Source organism: Scatophagus argus, chromosome 14, assembly GCF_020382885.2.
Source record: "Scatophagus argus isolate fScaArg1 chromosome 14, fScaArg1.pri, whole genome shotgun sequence".
In the NCBI taxonomy this organism is placed as follows: Eukaryota; Metazoa; Chordata; class Actinopteri; family Scatophagidae; genus Scatophagus; species Scatophagus argus.
The window spans coordinates 18,466,255-18,485,081 of NC_058506.1; the positions used below are offsets into that span (position 1 = coordinate 18,466,255).

General features: G+C 44.8%; 2 protein-coding genes across 2 annotated transcripts; one reads left to right on the forward strand and one right to left on the reverse strand.

The window, feature by feature from the left end:
- Window positions 1-394: 394 nt before the first annotated feature.
- Window positions 395-15,205, reverse strand: gemin5 (gem (nuclear organelle) associated protein 5). The gene is made up of 28 exons (XM_046410412.1): window positions 14,918-15,205; window positions 14,365-14,519; window positions 13,332-13,513; window positions 12,921-13,072; window positions 12,655-12,753; window positions 12,092-12,224; window positions 11,674-11,839; window positions 11,039-11,251; window positions 10,386-10,471; window positions 9,949-10,031; window positions 9,051-9,187; window positions 8,558-8,631; window positions 7,706-7,887; window positions 7,157-7,296; window positions 6,836-7,007; window positions 6,551-6,760; window positions 6,405-6,461; window positions 6,174-6,293; window positions 5,803-5,898; window positions 5,398-5,535; window positions 4,609-4,756; window positions 4,349-4,468; window positions 3,558-3,768; window positions 2,936-3,202; window positions 2,663-2,825; window positions 1,654-2,146; window positions 1,054-1,141; window positions 395-891 (listed from the first exon to the last, which is right to left on the reverse strand). Exons 1-28 carry the CDS (start codon window positions 15,057-15,059, stop codon window positions 727-729), a joined length of 4,392 nt encoding a protein of 1,463 aa, XP_046266368.1. The 5' UTR covers window positions 15,060-15,205; the 3' UTR covers window positions 395-726.
- Window positions 15,206-15,282: 77 nt separating this feature from the next.
- On the forward strand, window positions 15,283-18,478 carry mrpl22 (mitochondrial ribosomal protein L22). The gene is made up of 7 exons (XM_046410414.1): window positions 15,283-15,453; window positions 15,551-15,593; window positions 16,005-16,140; window positions 16,764-16,829; window positions 17,222-17,299; window positions 17,480-17,549; window positions 18,184-18,478. The coding sequence occupies exons 1-7, from the start codon at window positions 15,429-15,431 to the stop codon at window positions 18,390-18,392; spliced, it is 627 nt and encodes a 208-aa protein (XP_046266370.1). The 5' UTR covers window positions 15,283-15,428; the 3' UTR covers window positions 18,393-18,478.
- Window positions 18,479-18,827: the final 349 nt, after the last annotated feature.

Sequence of the window (18,827 nt, forward strand, 5' to 3'; positions counted from 1 at the left end):
TGAATGTTAAATATTTGTTTTTCTACACATAAAAGGGGTTCATGAGACTTTTACCCAAACAAAAGTTACAGTTGGAGCTGAAACCTCCACTAGAAAGAAAATTGTAGTAACCGTCAAACTAGAAGGGCAAATATTTAAGTTTCCAGCCTTTCAAATGCATCACTTTTAGGTTTTTCTATTTAAGACATCCCACTTTGAACATCTTCATTTTGAATGGCAATGTAACTGTTTCTATTCCAGTACCACTTACAATTATTGTGTGCTGGCACTTTGCTAACTCTAGCTAACGTTATGTTACCTCAACCTATACAGAGGGTTGCGCCGACTTATTTTTAGAGCAACGAAGAAGGAGTGATTAACAGGTGCTTTTTTACAGGTGTCAGTTCACTGCTCATACACTTCGCTTGATATTTTTATTAGCTCCTTATACAGTATAAAATCTGTCACGGTTCAGACAAGGTTTGCTGATAATACATTATGTACTGTTGGTCAAAAGCCCACACTGTGGTCAATATTTATCATCATGTAGCCTACAAACTGTCCGACAACGAGAGGCACATCACGCAACTGTTATCTGAATTTCTTTAAAGTACAAACCTAAATCTCCTCAGCTTTTCTGGATGAAGGCTCTAACAGCCTCGGGATGTTTGCACATCGTTAAAGTTATGTTCTTTTTTTTTTTAAATTCAACAAAACAAATGTGTTCAGTGGAAGTACTTCTGAGGCTCAGGTGAGGAACCGCCGGGAGGCTCTGAGGACGGAGGGATGGGTCCCGTGTTTGCGGAGCAGATCCTTGGCCTCTTGTTGGAGGGACTCGGAGACCCACGGTGAAGTCCTGCTGAGGTGCAGGAGAACCAGGCAGCACTCGACAACGTCCGGGTGAGGATACACCTTAGAGGAAACACGGACAAAGGTCCATTAGAGCTGGCGATTAGATGACACCTGGATGCAGATTTGGCGATTAATAGAAACAGAGCAAGCTGACATTTCCAGGCTGAAGACGGGAGTGTGTGTGTGTGTGTGTGTGTGTGTGTTGTCGGAAGCTGCTCGTACCTTGATTGTGTCCGGGAGGTCGGCCAGCTGTTTCTGGTATTCTGCCATCTTGGAAGACAAAGACAGCAGAGTCTCCTGGTCCTCAGGCCTGAGGGACAGAAAACTCAGACGTTCATCAAAGTGTTCAGGACGAGACTCTGGAAACTAAAGAAACCACCTCAAACCCAAACATTATGAGCTGGAAAGAACCACATACAGTAGTCTGTCTGTCTGTCACTCCTCAGTGAAAGTACTATTCTGATATGTGTACTACTGTCAGTACCCTTGTCAGTTCTTTTAGGACAACAACAAAAAAGAAACAAGCAATAAAAAACACTTAACAGAATTAACATGGCCATCTTTTCATTATGCCAATTAACTGTGTGTGTGGGCTCCAGGCCGCCTGCACTCAGAACAGACCTGAGCCACAGACAGGCGGACTGTGAGCTCGGGTTCGGTTTCCGTCCGTACAGGTAACAGACTCGCTGCATCTGTGCAATCGACTCGATTTTCTTTATTTCTGCGGAACCGAGTATGTCGGAGATTGTCGGTCCCCCGTGTTTTAGCCCCGTGCCACCGGATTCCACGGGTTCCCCATCCCTCCAGTATCAGGCCTCTCACCGTTGCCCAGCCTCAGCTGACCCCTGGCCGTCTGAGGACTCTCTGTCGGCGGACGGCTGCTGGGGCACGTCGACTTCTGTCTCCTCGGGGACAGGCGGCCCTCTCTGCGCCCTGCTGTGCTGCAGCATCAGCTGCTCCAGCCGCTCCTGGATCTCCCTCACGGACCTCCGAACGGCCTGATAGGCTGCGTGATGCTCGGACAGAAGCAGTGACGCGTCAAAGTCCAGTTTATCAGACCTGCCCCTCAGCCTGCTCCTCTGGTCGGACTCCGATACTCCTCCGTTTACCACTCCGTTCTTCATCCCTTCAGCAGGATAGGACTCATCTGCTGCCGGGGGAAACCCATTCTGGATCTGGTTGGAGCTGCTCCACCAGCGTTCGTACAGGTGCTGGTAATGGACAAAAGCCTGCAGACTGCTGGCAGCGGCTTTGGCTTCTTCTTCTGTGTGATGAAGAGTCTTGGGATGTTTCTGTGAACAAACGCTGACATCACCTGATGAAGGAAAGAAGAAAATCTGAACGGTGTGTGACAGTTACAGATTGGATATAAAACGAATACCTACAGCTGCAACTAAAGATGATTTCCATCGTGTTTTCAACGGTTGATTGATCAAATGATTGTTTAGTGTTTATAGTGTTTAAAACTGGCAGAAAATAGTGAAAGGGTCCCATCACATGTTCCCCGATCCCAGTGGGACTTCAAATTATCTTGTTTCATATAAAATTTGGGGTTGATTTTTTTTTTTTTTTTTTAAATATTTAATATACATTTTAAAATTCTTGGCTGAAAACTTTGGACTGGATTGCTGGATTGGCTGCTATTGAAATTCTGGGATGGAAGTCACCACAAGGTGTCACCATATCAGCTAAAAGAACAATAGAATTTGCCCTCCAACGTTTTACACATGCGGATGTTCTGAACCATTATCACAAAGTGCCTTTAATAATTATGTGATGGAAACGTTGTGTTGCACCCCTTCAGCAGTTTGTCTGACAGACAGAGACATACCGTCGGGGAACAGCAGCCTGCAGAGCTCTGCAGAGACACCGACGTGTTCGGCATCTCTGAACGAGGCCACCGCCTTCCAGAGCTCCTTTATCAGCTGGTCGTCATCATCCGACAACCAGCTCAACACAGCACGGGTCAGATGGACGGATGCATACAGCTGGACCTGAGGATGGGTGAGACACCAACAACACAGACAAGAAGACAGGAAATGGAGTGAGACACTTCTCTCTGCCCTTTTTCAACCAGCACACAAGCAGTAAGAGGACTCTGCACCTGTCCGAGGGGAACGCTGGCGGTGGGTGTTGGAGTCTCCACAGACTTCAGCTCGTGTAGGAGAGTGCCGACGCTGCGGAGTCCCGTTGACTCCTGTGAAACGCCAAACTGCCGCTCCCATACTTCCCTCACGCGGTCCTGGATGCTGATATGATGCCCGCCAGCCGACGCCCACGAGTGACTGGAGACGCATGACTGGGACGCGACCTGAGCGTCTGCCAGCATCGCAGCCAGCAGCTCGGCGACACAGAGATGCAGCCTGTGGACCTGCAGAGGGTTGAAGCTCTTCTTTACTTAAGTGATGATTTCACTGTTCTGCGATTCACAAACGGCACAAATCTTTTTCAAAACAATGACCAAACCTGCCTGAAGAAAACTGGCTTCTTTGTGCTGGTGCAGGCAGTAAAGTTTGGGATCTTCAGTATACAAAACTTCCCAAAGCGATACATGACGCTCTTAAAATTTTAAAGGCTTGAAATTCAGATGGTTTCAGGCTTTGGACCAACTCCACATTGTGTATTCTGATGATATGGAACCCAGATATTGATATCAGGCTTTAATAAACCTGTTTTGTAGGATGATGAAGTGAACATTTTTAAAGCGTGTGTTCGTGTTTCCTGACCATCAGGCTCTCCTGTGAGCTCAGGACCTCCTGGGCTCCGACCCAGTCCAGAGCAGCAGCCTGATCTTTGGCGCACCTCAGCGCCAGCGACTGAGCCAGAGCCACTTCTCCGGAGATTCTCGCCAGGCTGGCCGCCACCCTCAGCGATGACACGTCATTCTTCCTGGCGATGACTTTAGCAGCGTCGAAACTGGCTCCCGCAGCAAGGTAACTGGAGGACAAACAGGAAGGATATCAAGAGAATTTCCATGTCAAATCACCCAGAATTCAGAACGTTTTTTCCAGTTCATCATTTCCATGTAAAATTCATGGGTCCTTGTAAAATCCAACAGTTCTGCTTTAAATATTTCTTTAGTTATGAACTTTGAGTTAAATTTCAGAATTTGTGTGCCACTGACTAATGATTTTAATCAGTCTCAAACAATCATTGAAACTTTGATTTTGATGAGGGATGATACAGAAAGTTTCCCAAGACAAAGTTATTTGGGCCTGCATAAAAGAGTCAGTGCCACAGGTCTTATTAAATATAGCTTAGGATGTGAAAAACTCATTTTGTTAACATATTTTCGCAGTATATTTTCCCAAGGATTATTGTAATTTCACTGAAACATTTTTATGAGAATGTTAATAATCTTTGCAGATATTAAAAAAACCTGAAAATGACTTAACTATAAAAAGCATTTGGAGTAGAGCTACAGGATTTTGCCTAGGATTTTACAGATGACTTGTCATGGGACTGGGAGGTCCGAGGTGAGTCAGTATGAAATGACCCAAATGCTCCTTTTTCTCACCACTTCGCAGCTGCAGAGAAATGTCCATCCTTCTCCAACACAGCGGCCCAGCAGGTGTACAGCTCCTTCAGGACGGGCTCGTCTGCTGGCAGCCTGGCTTTGACCAGAGCTATGGCTTCCCTGACATAAAACACACACACACACACACATCTGTTCTGTGAACATGTGAACACACATCAGCTGGAGTCGCTTCAGGAAAACTTCAGGAGACGTGTGAAAGTTTTGCAGCATGCAGACTAAACTGAAGGATGGAAGTGAACCTGTAGAACTTGTGAGAGCGCAGCAGGTCGACGGCCTCGTACAGCTTGTTGATTGACAGCAGGTGGGACGCCGCCTTCAGGTACTGCTCCTGCAGACACAGCTGCTTGACGAAGGCCTCCACTGTCCGGCTCCACACCTGGAACCCAGCTGAAGGAGGAAACACACGAGTGTAACCGCAGTACCCGGGAGCCTTTCATCAACAGAATATGAATAAGGCAGTGGCACCTTATCATGATGCATGCAGTAAGTAAGTAAACCATAATAGAGTCATACTGAGTCAGCGTAGACGGGAATCCGGCTGATTTACAGCAGAGTCAGTGGAGTTGAGCAACATGTCGTCATACTGTCGTGTTTGACTTGAAAAACATTAAACTAAATATTGTCGTCAGGCAAACAACATAAAACTACACAAATACACAATAAGTTCAGAACACCTGAGTTACTGTTATATTGTTATGAGTAAGGTAGCAATTTTCGATAATGACTGATCTCATTGATACACACCTGGCTCACGAAATAGATGAATGGAATATTTTTGTACCATGGGCTAAAAATTTTCATTTAGTATCTTCATTTCTCAGTTTAGCTTATGTCTGTGACTTTCTGAGTGTCTGTCCTAACTTGTCACTGATGTCCCAGTAGGACTGGGCTTCCATACTAACAAGACTAAAGTCTGTCTTTGTGGAACCACCTTCATGTCAACATCTGAGGAAGAGAACTGCCTGCTGTATTCAGAAATGTGCATAATATATTTAAATATCAGTATTAAACTAACGTAACACGAGTACCCATTGGAGCGATGGAGAGCAGGTGCTCGCTGAGCTCTCCTTTGTCTGTGGCGAGCTGCAGCGCCCCCTCCAGGTCTCCGCTCCACAGCCGCAGGTACACGACGGCGTCGTAGTGTCCCGCCTCCACATGAGCCTCCTCTGGGGAACAAGAGACAGCAGTGCCGATGATTTCACCGACATGACATCTGTTAAGGACTTGAAGTATACAGAGAGCTGATTTGGTGCTGTGGTTTATATCAGGAACAGGTGAAGCGAGTGTTTCTGTGCATCAGGGCATCGAAAGTGAAACTATAAATGGGCAAAGTCAGCCACAGAAAATAACTCCTTGAAGGAAACAAACACCTTTTATGAGTTCTTGAACATACAAAGACAAGCATTTTTCCAGGCTGAGAAAAGACAGCATACCTTCTGTCTCAAACATGCGGTACAAAGCCTGTCTGTCAGAGAAGAGGCCCAGATGGATGTGCTCTCCCTGGCCTGGGACGCAGCCTGCAGGGGGCGCTGCAAAGCACACACAGACAGTCAACATTTTACTTAAACATAATGCAGACACGTGAAACGTGTCCAGCTAGTGGTGATCAACCTTAGCCCCACATGACTCAGAGGCTGCTCACATCTGGTGTTAATCTGTCCTGTGTGATCCAATCACAAGTGGACAGCTCCAGGTGAGTCACTGCTTGTGATCGGATTTCAGAGCTGCCATTTTGTTTCCGTCTCTTTTATCCAGTGGAGCTAACTGCGAGAACCAAACTTCTCCAGGGCAGACTCGGCCTCACCTTTGCCTTGTGTGACGGAGGCCAGATTGATGCAGTCTTGCAGCAGATCTTCTTTGGGCCGATGGTCCATGGAGGTGCTGACTGGCAGCATGGAGCGAGGCTTCTTCTTCTTCAGAAAGTCTGGAGACACACACACACACACACACACACAGACAAACCCACAAAGTTACATACAGAAACGCACATACACCCAATTAAAAAATTAAACTGAGCTGACGTTGAAGTCTGTACCTGGTCTGTCTTTGCTCTTTACAGCAGCTGAGGATTTTCTTTGTGTCTCTGAAGTGGCTGAAACAGAATTTCAGAAGAAAGTTGGTTCTACGCTCGTCCCTACACTCTTCCCCATCTGTAACAGCTGCCGTTAACTACTGTGCTACCTGGTGGTACAGGACTGTTCGTTGAGCTGACTTCGTCTTCCTCGTCTTCACCTGACAGCTCCTGTCCTGTGGCCGCCTTCTGCCCTTCTGTAACCGGCTCTCCGTTTGTCTCCAGCGATGCGGCTCCTCCCGTGCCCGACGCCTTCTTGTTCTTCTTCTTCTGCTTAGAACTGGCCTTCTTCCTCTCCTTCAGTTCGGCCATCTTTTTCCCTGGGAGGATGAGAATGCGAACGTTATGGTCTGTCGTTGGAGCACGTGGTTCTGGTTGTAACTAATGATGTTCACCTGTAGGTGGCTTTGTGAACTCTTGTTTGGAGACTTTCCACTCCTGCAAGGTGAAGTCCTTCCCTCCAGTCCAGATCACATCGGGGTCAACAGGCGACCAGTCCACGGACAGCAGATAACCAACGTGACCCCGGTAGTTACAGACAGCCTCCTCCTGCAGCACATCCCACACCTGAACAGAAGACATGCAATAACTTCCATAATCCCAAATTATATTTACTTGAGTCAAAAAGGAAGAAAGATTACAAACAAGGTATATAAAGGAAATAAAAGCCCACAGATTAGATGAGAAGGAAACCCCTCAAAATTGGGGGTTCTGACCTGGGCTGTGCCATCATATGAGACGGTGACGAGCCGGGCGTCGTGGTGCGGACTCCAGGCCATGCTGGTGATTTTAGCCGTGTGACCACACAGCCTGCGATGAGGCTCGGTCAGCACCACGGGGCTCTCCGGAGGATTCTCTGTGCAAAGACAAACACTCACATCAACACCTACGCAGCTGTCACAACCTTACATATCAGATGTGATGTTCCTCCCAAAGTGACTGACATCCCTTAAAGGGACAGTTCACACCAAAACAGAAGACACATACAGTACTTCTCCTCTCACCTGTAGTGCTATTTATCCATCTAGATTTTTTTTAGTGTCGAGTTTTGACATGATTATAAATGTGTTGGTATGTGTTCAGTGATCTCCTCTGTACCAACATTGTGTACAGGATTTTAATTCAAAAAGAAATTCCATTTTGTGTGCTCAGGCTGCTTAAATGTTTTACACTACACAACAATGGAATCATTCTTGTAATCTGACTTTTTTTTGCTGTAACACCCAAGTTCAGACAACAATGCAAACGTATTCGAAGCCTCCCACCAATGATGGAGCGGAGGTCGTGTACGTAGACGATGGCATTGCTGGAGCCCGAGGCCAGGAGGCAGTGCAGCTCTGCTGGCGAGCTGTGGTCGTGATGCCACCGTAACGTGTTGATGATCTTGTGGTGCTGCTGGATGCTGCACAGCAGCTTCAGACTGGGGGCCTGATACACATCAATACACCTGCAGCACAGAGCATGAGGTCATATGAGAAACAGAGGATACAAGAATTCAGACTAAGTAAACCAAGTATTTTTCATTTCAGAGGCAGAGTCAGAAACAAAAATAAATTCTGTGGAGACTGCAAAAAATCTCAAAATGAGAAAGCTCAAGGATAGGCTTTTTTTTTGTTTGATTTATTGTTTACAGAAAGCAAAACGATGACCTGAGAGCAGCTCACAGGCAGGTTCGGGTGATTATTCTATTCTATTTGTGACTACACATGAGTAGTCACATACATGCAGCCATTTTAAATTTGTATCTTATGATAAAAAACAGACTGTAACACTTAATATTTTATTGTTTATAAAAGTCAGTCAAATGACACAAAGAAACTCAAACAGAACTTTAAAGTTTGAACTTGGCAGACTACTGGTATTGCATCTGCCAAATTGCTCTCAGTTGCGTCTGTGTGCCACACTGACTCATCTCAACACAAACACCCTGAAGATTCATCACATAATCTGACAATCATAAACTCAGATTGTAACCCAGTTAGGCGAGCACACACACGACCAAAGCTGTTATACTGCAGCCTGAAGACAACACACTGTAGGTGGACAGTTGGTCCCTCGCAGGACTCCACAGGATGATGGTCTATTATGAGACGGGTCAGGCCTGGCCGTTCACTCACCCGTCCTCGTTGCCGATGGCGACCACTTTCCCATCTGGCTTCCAGCTGAGATCGGTGTGTGGAGACAGCTTGTGCTGTGGGGAAGCAGAGCTCACCTTCATGACCTATTCAAATCACCTCCATTTATATTCTGCAGCCAACACAAAACAAACTCAAACCAAGGACCTCAAGACTTGTGTGAGCTTCCCTGGGCTTGTTCTCCACCTGGAGGACTGCTTGTCAGGTGTTGCTGTGGCTGACATTTGGTCACTGGTGGTTAGTTCATTAAAAGAGTTTCTAAAAACTATTTGCAAGTTTGTCGAACACTGACGGCAGTTCATTTCTCTGCATGTATAATGAATGTTTTTACCGCATGTCGTCGTGTTGTCTACGCACGGACAAGAAGCTAGCTAACCGTGTGATTCATGAGAGGGTCATGGCACAAACCCAAACAGAAAAAGCATGAACACGACACAGGTCGCCCAGAGAATTTCATCATCGTCATTCCTCTCACCTTGATGTTGTTGGTGTCCCTGATTAGCTTGTCGATGTCAGACGCCTCCCCGCTCAGCTTCGACGGATCGTGCTGCAGGATGACGCCTTCGCCGGCGCAGCTGTACAGGCTGTAGAACGGCTTTCCTTCAGCTGCACCTGAACAGCACATAAAAACAAACACAAAAATATAGATGGCAGATTGTCTACTGACTGTCAGTCTCTGTCAGGTACATGTTACAGTGAGCAGTTGTAACCTGAAATTAATCTACACGAGACAAAGCAGACTGTGATGCTTTATATTTATTATGGGCAATTAATTGCTGAAGTGGATTTAAGAGGTGTATTTATAAAGGATCATAGGTGTGACCTGCATTCCTGTGTTTCAGCTCTTTTTACTGTAAGAGAAGCTGGTCTAAAAATGGTTGGTGTACCTGCATTTGTGTGCACTCAGTATGTATAGCGCGACAGCTGACACTGCTCAGCTACTGTAAATCATCTTGACAGTCTGCACCAATGAGACTGCAGAACATGAGCGGGGCTGAACCTGTGTAAAGGCTAAAGTAAACCAGTTAGTGTCTCTGTTGGTTCAGGAACCATCAGCAGATTGTTGGCAACAATTACGTTCGTGGCTTCATAGCCCAGTGACTGATGCGCTCATCAAAATTTCCTCTGACGACAGCTGGTGAAATTAACTTCCTGCGTCTTGATTTCCCCTTGAGCTGCTGATGTAGGGGGAGGTGAGCAGTAAGTGTTATTTCAGCTCATTCAATTAGGGAGTCGATTACTAAAGGGCGTGCAGAGACGTTTGTGCTTTTTGGCTGACTAGCAGTTTTTAGTGTCCCACTGCTGAGGTTTTTGCTGGGTCAGAGCGTTCAGAGCAAAGAGCTGCTGCTGCTAAGAGTTCATTAGGAACTTACCAAATGACATCGGGGGGACCGGGGGTCCCCAGGCCAACGTGTACACTGTTTTTCGGTGATAGGAGCTCGATATCTGAGGAGGCCTGGGAGGAGATGAAGCAGAACAAATGCCCAGTCAGGAATAGCTGATGGAGATGGCTGCAGGGAAATGGGACCCTGGAGGCTTGAGGATCATGAGACAAATCCACAGCAAAAAAGGCAAAGGTTTAACTTTGTGACTTTCAGAAAAGTCTCCAAACTGTCTAACTGAAATCACATCAGTCGTCTCTTTTTGAAGAAAGACGGACAGACAAATGGCAGATAGGGGATGTTATGAAACAACAACAGATTCAAATTTATTTCTCTCAAACTTGAGTGAAGCACATGTAATTTGCTGAACAGATGTGTACACTGCAAAAAAAAAGACAAAAAAAATTCCAGTTGGACATGAATCTTACTTGTTTGAGAAGACCTCGTAGATACCAACTTTTCCATCATCTGTTCCAAACGACAAGGCTCCTTCTTTATTCGGATGCCACGCCAGCTGCAGTAAATGAAAAAGTTTCTTCATCTTTTCTTAAGTGCTGCTTTTCGACATTTAACAAATGAGAAACGGCTGCTGACAACGGAGGGCACTTCAGGATAATAATGGTCTCCACAGGAAGGAGACTGGGTTGACATTACTCTGATATCATTCAGCCTTGTCTCTAAACTCAGACAGGATGGAGCTCTGAAGATTCCAGTGAAAAATTAAAGGATGTTTGAAATGATAACTTAGAGATGAATCATCGCAAGTTCACAAATGTGCCTCTTGAATTATAGGTCTGCGAGGAGTGTGTGGTCGTATCAGCAGCTCAGTGGAAGATTTCAATAAAAAGCAGACACTTAGAAAAATGTCACGGTCTCCTAATACATTTCAGGAAAACTCCAGACTCGAGCATACAGAAAAGTTTGTCAACTATTGTGTAAATTTTGAATGTGTTAAGGGCCACAAACAATTTGACTAAAAGCTTTGACACATCCTGTAGAAGTGAACTCCACTGCAAAGTAAAAGTTAATATTTTACGATGAAAAACTTAGATGGAGTTTAAAATCAAAGCAAACATCTCACCGCTGTGACCTTGGACTTGATGCCCTGCCAGAAGGACCGGGTGTCATATTGGTTCTGGGTGGTCAGCGTATTCCACACGCGGATCATGTTGTCACCAACGCCCAGCGCCAGACACCCCGTACCCACAGGGGAGAAGGCCAGGGTGTAGACGAAACCGCCCAGGGTGGGCAGAGTCCAGCAGCAGTCCAGAGACGCCATGTCCCAGCATTTAATCTGGAAAATAAAAAGTCAGATCGCACTTATTTAAAAATCCATTAATCCTCCAGTGAAAAGCATCTCATGTTCAATATTTCAAATATGTTGTGTTCACAACAGACCAAAGATTTATTTTTTTTTTTCCCAAACCCCATGAAGCATCAACCAACTTTTGATTTAGATTAGTCTTAAGTCTTAGATTAGTCAACATACTTGTAAATGACACCTGACCATAACAGCACAGTCTTGTTTTCTGTTCATTCAGCTTAGGCCTTGTAAAAAAAAAAAAAACCTTAGAACGGTTGGGGAAGGCATGATTTTTGTGATATTCTGCACTTCATATTAATTCCATTTTTCTTATCAAATTCAGCAACTCCGTCCATGTTTTGTGCATTGCAGAAATGTTAGGACGCAGTGTGGGTCTGAGCAGTGACACACACCTCTCTGTCCATGGAGGTGCTGATGAGCAGCTCTCTGTCGTCCCGCAGGCGGACTGAACTCATGTTAAAGACGATCCTGCTGTGGTTCTGACCCTCTGAGGATGTCCCGAACAGAGTCCACCTCTGCTTCCCCATCCTGGTCAGGTCCCACAGCACCATCTCACCACTGGACACACACACACACACACAGCATCTCTGAGTTTCGTGTTTTAGTTTCCCACATGGTCCTGAATGTTTCCACAGTGTACCAAAAATGACTATAAGTGGCCTCTATTGAAACAAGATCTAAACTGATTGATTAAAGGATTGTAAGTGCAAAACAACTGGCCAAATCTATGTGTCAAACTCAGCAGTTGTGCTGAACATTATTGACCGGCTCCTGACCCCTGATGCTCTAACTGATGGGACATGCGCGTACCTGAAGCAGCTGGACACAAGCTGCGTCGGCCGTCCCCTCGGCCAGTGGACGTGGAGCCACAGTCTCTCTTTGACCCCGGGGTCGACTGCAGAGCCTCTTCTCTTTACGTACGGCAGCTTCAGAGTCATCACACCTGCAGGAGGTGAGAGGACACACGAGCAGAGGATGACACCGGAACACCAGCAGGGTGATTTCTGCTCTCTGTATATTTAAGATGCTTTTCAATGTTGATTTTTAGCAATGTTGATTCTTCAAAATGTAATGGAATTCAAATTTGAGTGTAAATGACATTCAGAATTACTATGTTGTGCACCTTTTTTCCTCAGACGCTGACCTTTTCCTCGTAAAGATACAGGAATGTAACTAGAGTATTTTTTTTTTATAAAAATGGACAATTCAATACACAGCTGATATGTTCGGGGGCCTCTTAATGACCTACAGATACTTTGTAAAGCCTTTATCATATTAGCACGAACATCAGGAAGAAATAACAAATGAACATAAAATCAGACTTTTTGTAGCTCAGACACTGATGCTGATTAAACACTGGTTGAATCTCTGACCTTTTCCCTTCGCTGAGCTCCAGATCCTCACTGTCTGGTCTTTGCTCCCAGACGCAAGATAGCAGCCCCCCTCAGCTGCTGCACACACTCCACTGGCGGCTGTAGGATGATAAAAGTCCACATACACATACTCCATCACCACATTAGCTTATTAAACAATTTTCCTGTCAAAGTGTACCTCTGCTGCATTGAAAAAGTAAAACAGCTGCTACTGCACTGAGAAATGTTGACCAGCTGTTTTTTATAAAGCGACTTCACGCTGCTACCTTCAGGTTCCTCGGGTCTGCTGTAGAGGGCGTCCTCGGTGGCCATGGGCGACCACGCCAGAGAGTGGATCTCATCGTCGTGTCCACGGAGACGGTGCATCACCTCGCCTTTCTTACTCACATCAATCAGCACGATCATCCCATCTTTGTACCTTAGACAGGAGGACAGCACTGTCACAATCACTGATGCGGTTTACTTTCACCACTGAAAGAGGTCATCGTCAGATTGGAAGAATTTGGAATTATAGATTCTGTTTTTTATACTATACTACTATTATTTTTATATATAATTTGGGGGCTCGAGGGAAGCAGCTGGATTTATTTCTAAGTAAGTGGATTCAGTGCACATTTAAGCATAAGAGCAAACGTTAAAATCAGCACAATGAACTAAACTCTGCATGCTCTTCTTACCCCACAGCCACAGTGCTCCAGACGTGAGGGGAGCAGGTGAGGCAGAAGATGGTCCTGGGCTCGGGGAAGAAGCTCACGGTGTCCCCTGTGTGGTGCCAATGACAGACCACTACGCCCTTCTCGTCCCCCGACACCACCAGGTTGTTATCCACCGGAGACCAGTGCACCGCTGCGACGGGGGTCTGTGTGTGCGGGGAAAAATAAGAGACATCCTGTTGACACTGTATGTCAACTCAAATGTAGTTCACTAGTCAGGTTCCAGTGGAAAATTTTAGGTTCTTGTGATGGTTAAAAAGCTGTTTCCAGGCAACACTGTTATCAAGAGTGGCCAAACGCTTACTGAAAGTGGACATGATAGATTAGAAAGACAAAAACAAAACAGAAAAAGCACTCTAGGCATCACCGAAAGAATTTATAGCACATCTGTTTAATGCTTCATTCATGCACTTTACTTACACTTTTGGCTTAATTTATGAATAGAAAGTCAGACGCGTTTGGGGCCCGACTCTCTTCTCAAAGACCGAGTTTTTTATTTCTCAGATCAACCACAGAAAAATTATACCTTGAAGGTATAATTCGAAGCCAGATAGTGAAAAGTAAATAAGCTATTCAGTCTCTAACCTTGACAACCCTTTTAAAGATGCCCTCTGGTGAGTCAGTGAATTGCTACAGAGGAGTGGCTTGGAAGTAAACTATAGAAATGTGTGCTGTTTGTCCCCCTGCAGAGTGAAAACTGATGGTTAACGCCGTCTCCACAGGCTGGACGAGCAGCCTGTTTTCATCGTGACAAAGCAGAAATACGAGCCCAAAATGTGTGACAGTGAAGCTGACACGCTCATTCATCTGCATCATCACTTCTTAAAATCTGACAAGAAGAAAAAGATTCCTTCAGCTTCCGAGCTGAGAACGTCGCCTCTTTCTTACTCTGTTGCTGGTGCAGAGCTGACCGCAGCCTGCAGGGGGCGCCGACATGACATGAAAATGCACCGTTTCTGTTGCAGTGACACAACAAAACAGGACACTCGACACTCACCTGATGAGCGGCGTGTTCCCTAATAAGAAGCCTGCTGTCTGAGTCCCAGAAGCGAACAGTCCCATCACTGGAGGAGCTGACGCAGATGTGACTCTGCCCTGCGTGCTGACAGAATGAAAACCCCGAGACCAGGTCTTTATGGCCCACAAGCTCACCTGAAAAACAGACACAGCTGAACATCAGCCCCTTATCATAAAGCAGAGACAGAGAACCTAACGTACCAAAATGGATGTCTCTGCGTGACTGAGTCGTGATAAATGTGAGGCCTGAATCAACCAAAGCACAGACATTTCCTAAAGTATGAGAATTATGTCAAAATATGGTCCAGCGTAGCTTAAGTGTCAGCATCACTTTTTTTCAGATCTATTTTCTTTTTCTTACACGGGTCCAAAAAGTGTAATCACCACACCTGAGATGATTTTATCACCTGGATTTGGACAAAAACGCGCCTCTTGCTTGCGTGTAACAGAACTTTTAGCTTAAAGATGCTGAAATAAAAGTAACAGAGTGCGACCTGTACGTGTGTAACATCCAGCCGTGACAGCAGACTCACCTACGACCCTGCAGGAGGATGCAGACACCTCAATCAAATAGATGATGTTCTTGGCTCCGACGCCCAGTAAACCGCTGCTGTTGGCGTCACTGCAGCGGGAGCAGTACCAGTTGGGAGAGGCGGGGAGCGACCTTTCGTGCATAACGCTTCGGACTGTTTAAAGTTTACTGATTCTGTAATTAAGTCCGATTAAGCGAACCAAACTTCTCACATGTTACCTGCACTGTCGTAGTTAACTACACTAACGGCCGTACGGCCCGCGTGGTGTCGTAAATAATGCCGGTCCCCACTACGGAACCTTAGTTGGGACAAACCATGACGGGTTTGCTACCTCGAATCACAGTGGCGTCTTTTTCACACTACATTCTTATATTAGTGTAAATATTACAAAGCATAAACAAACTTAATAGTTAACTATGTAGTGACGACGACAAATGACGAAACCTTTATATGCTAATGTTGTAAACATTACTGCCGTAAAACGGACTCACTAATGTCGTAAACATTAAACATGGCGGCGGCAATGACAGGACGTGGTATGGGAATTGCAGCCTTAATATTTTCAAATTTACTCTTATTTCACATTGAGTTTGTCTGCTGACGATGTTTTAATGGATCAATACTTGTTTTCAGGTATCGCTTTTATCAGGAATATATCTGGAGAGTTATATTCAAGGTAAGTGCATCGGTTTCTGTAGAAGATCGTAGACATAGTTACCCTGCAGAAGGACAAATGACAGTAGACTGATTTAACAAGACAAGACAAAGACGAAATGCCTGACATGACCAAGCTGCAAATGCTGTTAGTGTCTATAACCCTATTTAACCTATCTTAACTTTTTTTTTTTTATCTCAGTGAAAATACGGGAAATGTATTTCTCAGTCTTGTTCAGAAAGTGCCAGATTAATAACAGCAATGCTGCGGGGTGAGCTTCTTTTACGCAGATGAATAACGGCCACCTTCAGTTTAATTTGATATCATTATCTTTTTGGTATGGGCTGTAGATCTGTAGCACCGTCCAGAAGGCAGTGAGCTCTCACACAAACCATTAAATCCGTTTTTCCCTTTTCCTAAATCTCTGTCCAGGTTACAGATGCTGGGTGGTGGTCCTCAGCAGCTCTCATGTCTCCACACCAGCACTTCACTGGAGACAAAGAACTGGGAGAGGAAGAACCTGAAGATGTATCCACCTCAGCTACCAGATGAGCCGCGCAGACCAGCAGTGAGTCTTCCTGCTTGTTTAAGTTATGAAGTGCACAGTGACAGGATGTCTCGAGGCCAAAGTTAAACAAATAACAAATAAATTTAAAATCCTAATTCAAAGCACTGCTTTTCAAATCCTTTCTAATCTAATCTTAAGTACAAGGTCCTGGTGCATCAATCCGTCTCTGCTGTAGGATGTAATCTGTATACAAAAAAGCACATTGAAATGACTTTGAAAGGGAGAAAAATGAAATGAGGATGACAGAAGGGGTCCTTCTACAAAGGAGTTTGCCTCTCATCGAGCTCTGGGTTGATCTATGATTGATGGTGTCATTTATCAGAGAACTGACAGTAGGCAAGGCTTTTAAATATGTTTCTATTTGTTATCTCAACATAACCTACTTCACAACAGGATAAGTACGTACCATAAGTTACCGTGGTGATGTACTTCAGTAAAAATCAGACAGCTGTAACTCAGAATCCAGTCAACCCCAAAGTTACGTCACCGCTTCATAGTACAAGCCTCTGGTCACGTATATATGCTTGAATAAGATGGGTGATCGTTTCCCTGTCCCGTTAGCAGCACAGAAGCTGATCTTTGTTGCTGCAAACATCTGAATAATTTGGTGCTTCTTTTCACAGGAAATCTACCACAGCAGGAGGCAGATTAAATACAGCAAAGACAAGATGTGGTACCTGGCTAAAATGGTGAGACGAGCAGGGATTTTCCTCCTTAATGTCACGTCCTCAAGCAGCTGAATGGATTCATGTGTGCTTCTTTCAAACAGATGTACTTTAAAGGGTTGTCAATGAAATGTGATAGACAGTCGAACCATGAACATAGAAACAATAAACATTGCGAGAGAAAGCATTCAGAAACATTTTCACCATTTTGCAATGAATGTCATTACTGTGTGGTTGGTGGTTGCATCCAACTGTCTCCCTTTTGTCCCGTTTGCCGACCTGCTGTGGTCAGGGCTGATTTAAGTGTGGTGCTGCTGTGGAAGAACTGCGCCCTCAGACGGCGTTCACACGCTGCTGTCCTCACAGCTGAGGGTGAAATTTCTTCACGTCATCTCACCGTTTGTTGTCCTCCACAGATCCGAGGGATGAGCATTGACGAGGCCATTGCACAGCTGGAGTTCAACGACAAGAAAGGGGCGAAGATCATGAAAGAGGTTCGAAGCTGCATGTTCACCTGCAGTTGCTCATTTCATAAAATTAGTCACCACAATCACAAATATTAATCAAAATCCTGGATGAATAGAATTTTCACTGCTGGTATTTTATTCACTGAGTTTCATATGTATACACTGGAAGTGAGTGTATCACAGCTCTGTGTTTATTTGCCGTTTCAGGTTCTTCTAGAAGCTCAGGAGATGGCGGTCAAAAAGCACAATGTAGAGTACAAATCCAACCTGTATGTAGGTACGTGTCTGTGCAAACAGCTGCAAATCACTACTTCAACCTGCAGTGCAGTAAGATATTTGGACTAAAATTCAGCGTCGCTTTATCCCATGTAGTGACAACTTGGATGCCTCAACATGAAGCAGTTTTTATTGAGCAGCCTTACAAAATCCTTCTAACTAACAAGAAAAAAACCAGACTGAAAACATAACCTTTTTTGGGCAGTAACTGTTTAAATAATCAGTGTGTTCTGGTGTAAAAGCTACTTTACTAAAAGATGCAGCATTTATTTGAATATGTAGAGATTTAGACTTGAAGATGGAAAAACTTCTGCCTCCCAGAACTACTCTAAAATCTCACATTAGTCATCGCATGCTGTCAGCCATCGTGCCGTAAGCAAGACTATACATTTCAGTTGGGAAGAAGATAATGAATGTTTTTTTTTAAATAAAAAGCAGTGGATTTCTTGTGAGTGCAGATGCTATGCAGATGGAGTAATTTATGTGGAGTCGCAGACATTATTACAGATAAGCTTAGATTCAGTACAGTCTTTGTCATTTTCATTCAAAAGCACCTCTACATATTGAATGAGTTATTCTGTACCGCATCTCTTTCTCTCTGTTTATCTCTTCCTCTCCCGTCTCCCCTCCTGCAGCTGAGTCTTTCTCCGGCAAAGGGCTGTACCTGAAGCGGATCCGTTACCACGGCCGGGGGATGTTTGGCATCATGGACAAAGTTCACTGTCACTACTTCGTCAAGCTGGTGGAGGGCTCACCGCCCAAAATAGAAAAGAAGACGAGCTTTGACCAGGCCAAAGAGTATGTCCAGAGCCTCAAGAACCGAACCATCATCCACAGCCTGTAAACCATTTGAGGATAATATTTCACATGTACCCTTAACTGTGTGTGTGTCATTTTGCATTTGTAAATAAATGTTTGAATTGATATTGAGACCTTAGAGCGTTGCTCATTTTTGGCATTTTCATTGTCTTATTTCCAATAAGACAATGAAAATGCCCCCCAGTCCTTCCAGTACAGCCCAGGGACACATTTAACAATCTTGTCCAGTCAGATTAAGAGGACCTTTACGCTTTGATCACCCAGTAGCAACTCTGACCCTAGAATAAAAACAAGACAAATCCTTAAAAAGGATTATACTACAACCTTTTTTTGTAAGATTATTTGTTAAAACCTAAGCAGCAGTGAATGAAATTAACAACAATTCAGAATTCCTAAACAGAGAGAAGATGATTGGAAAATGGCTGAAATGGAAACACAAAGGAAACCAGGCTGGAGCAGA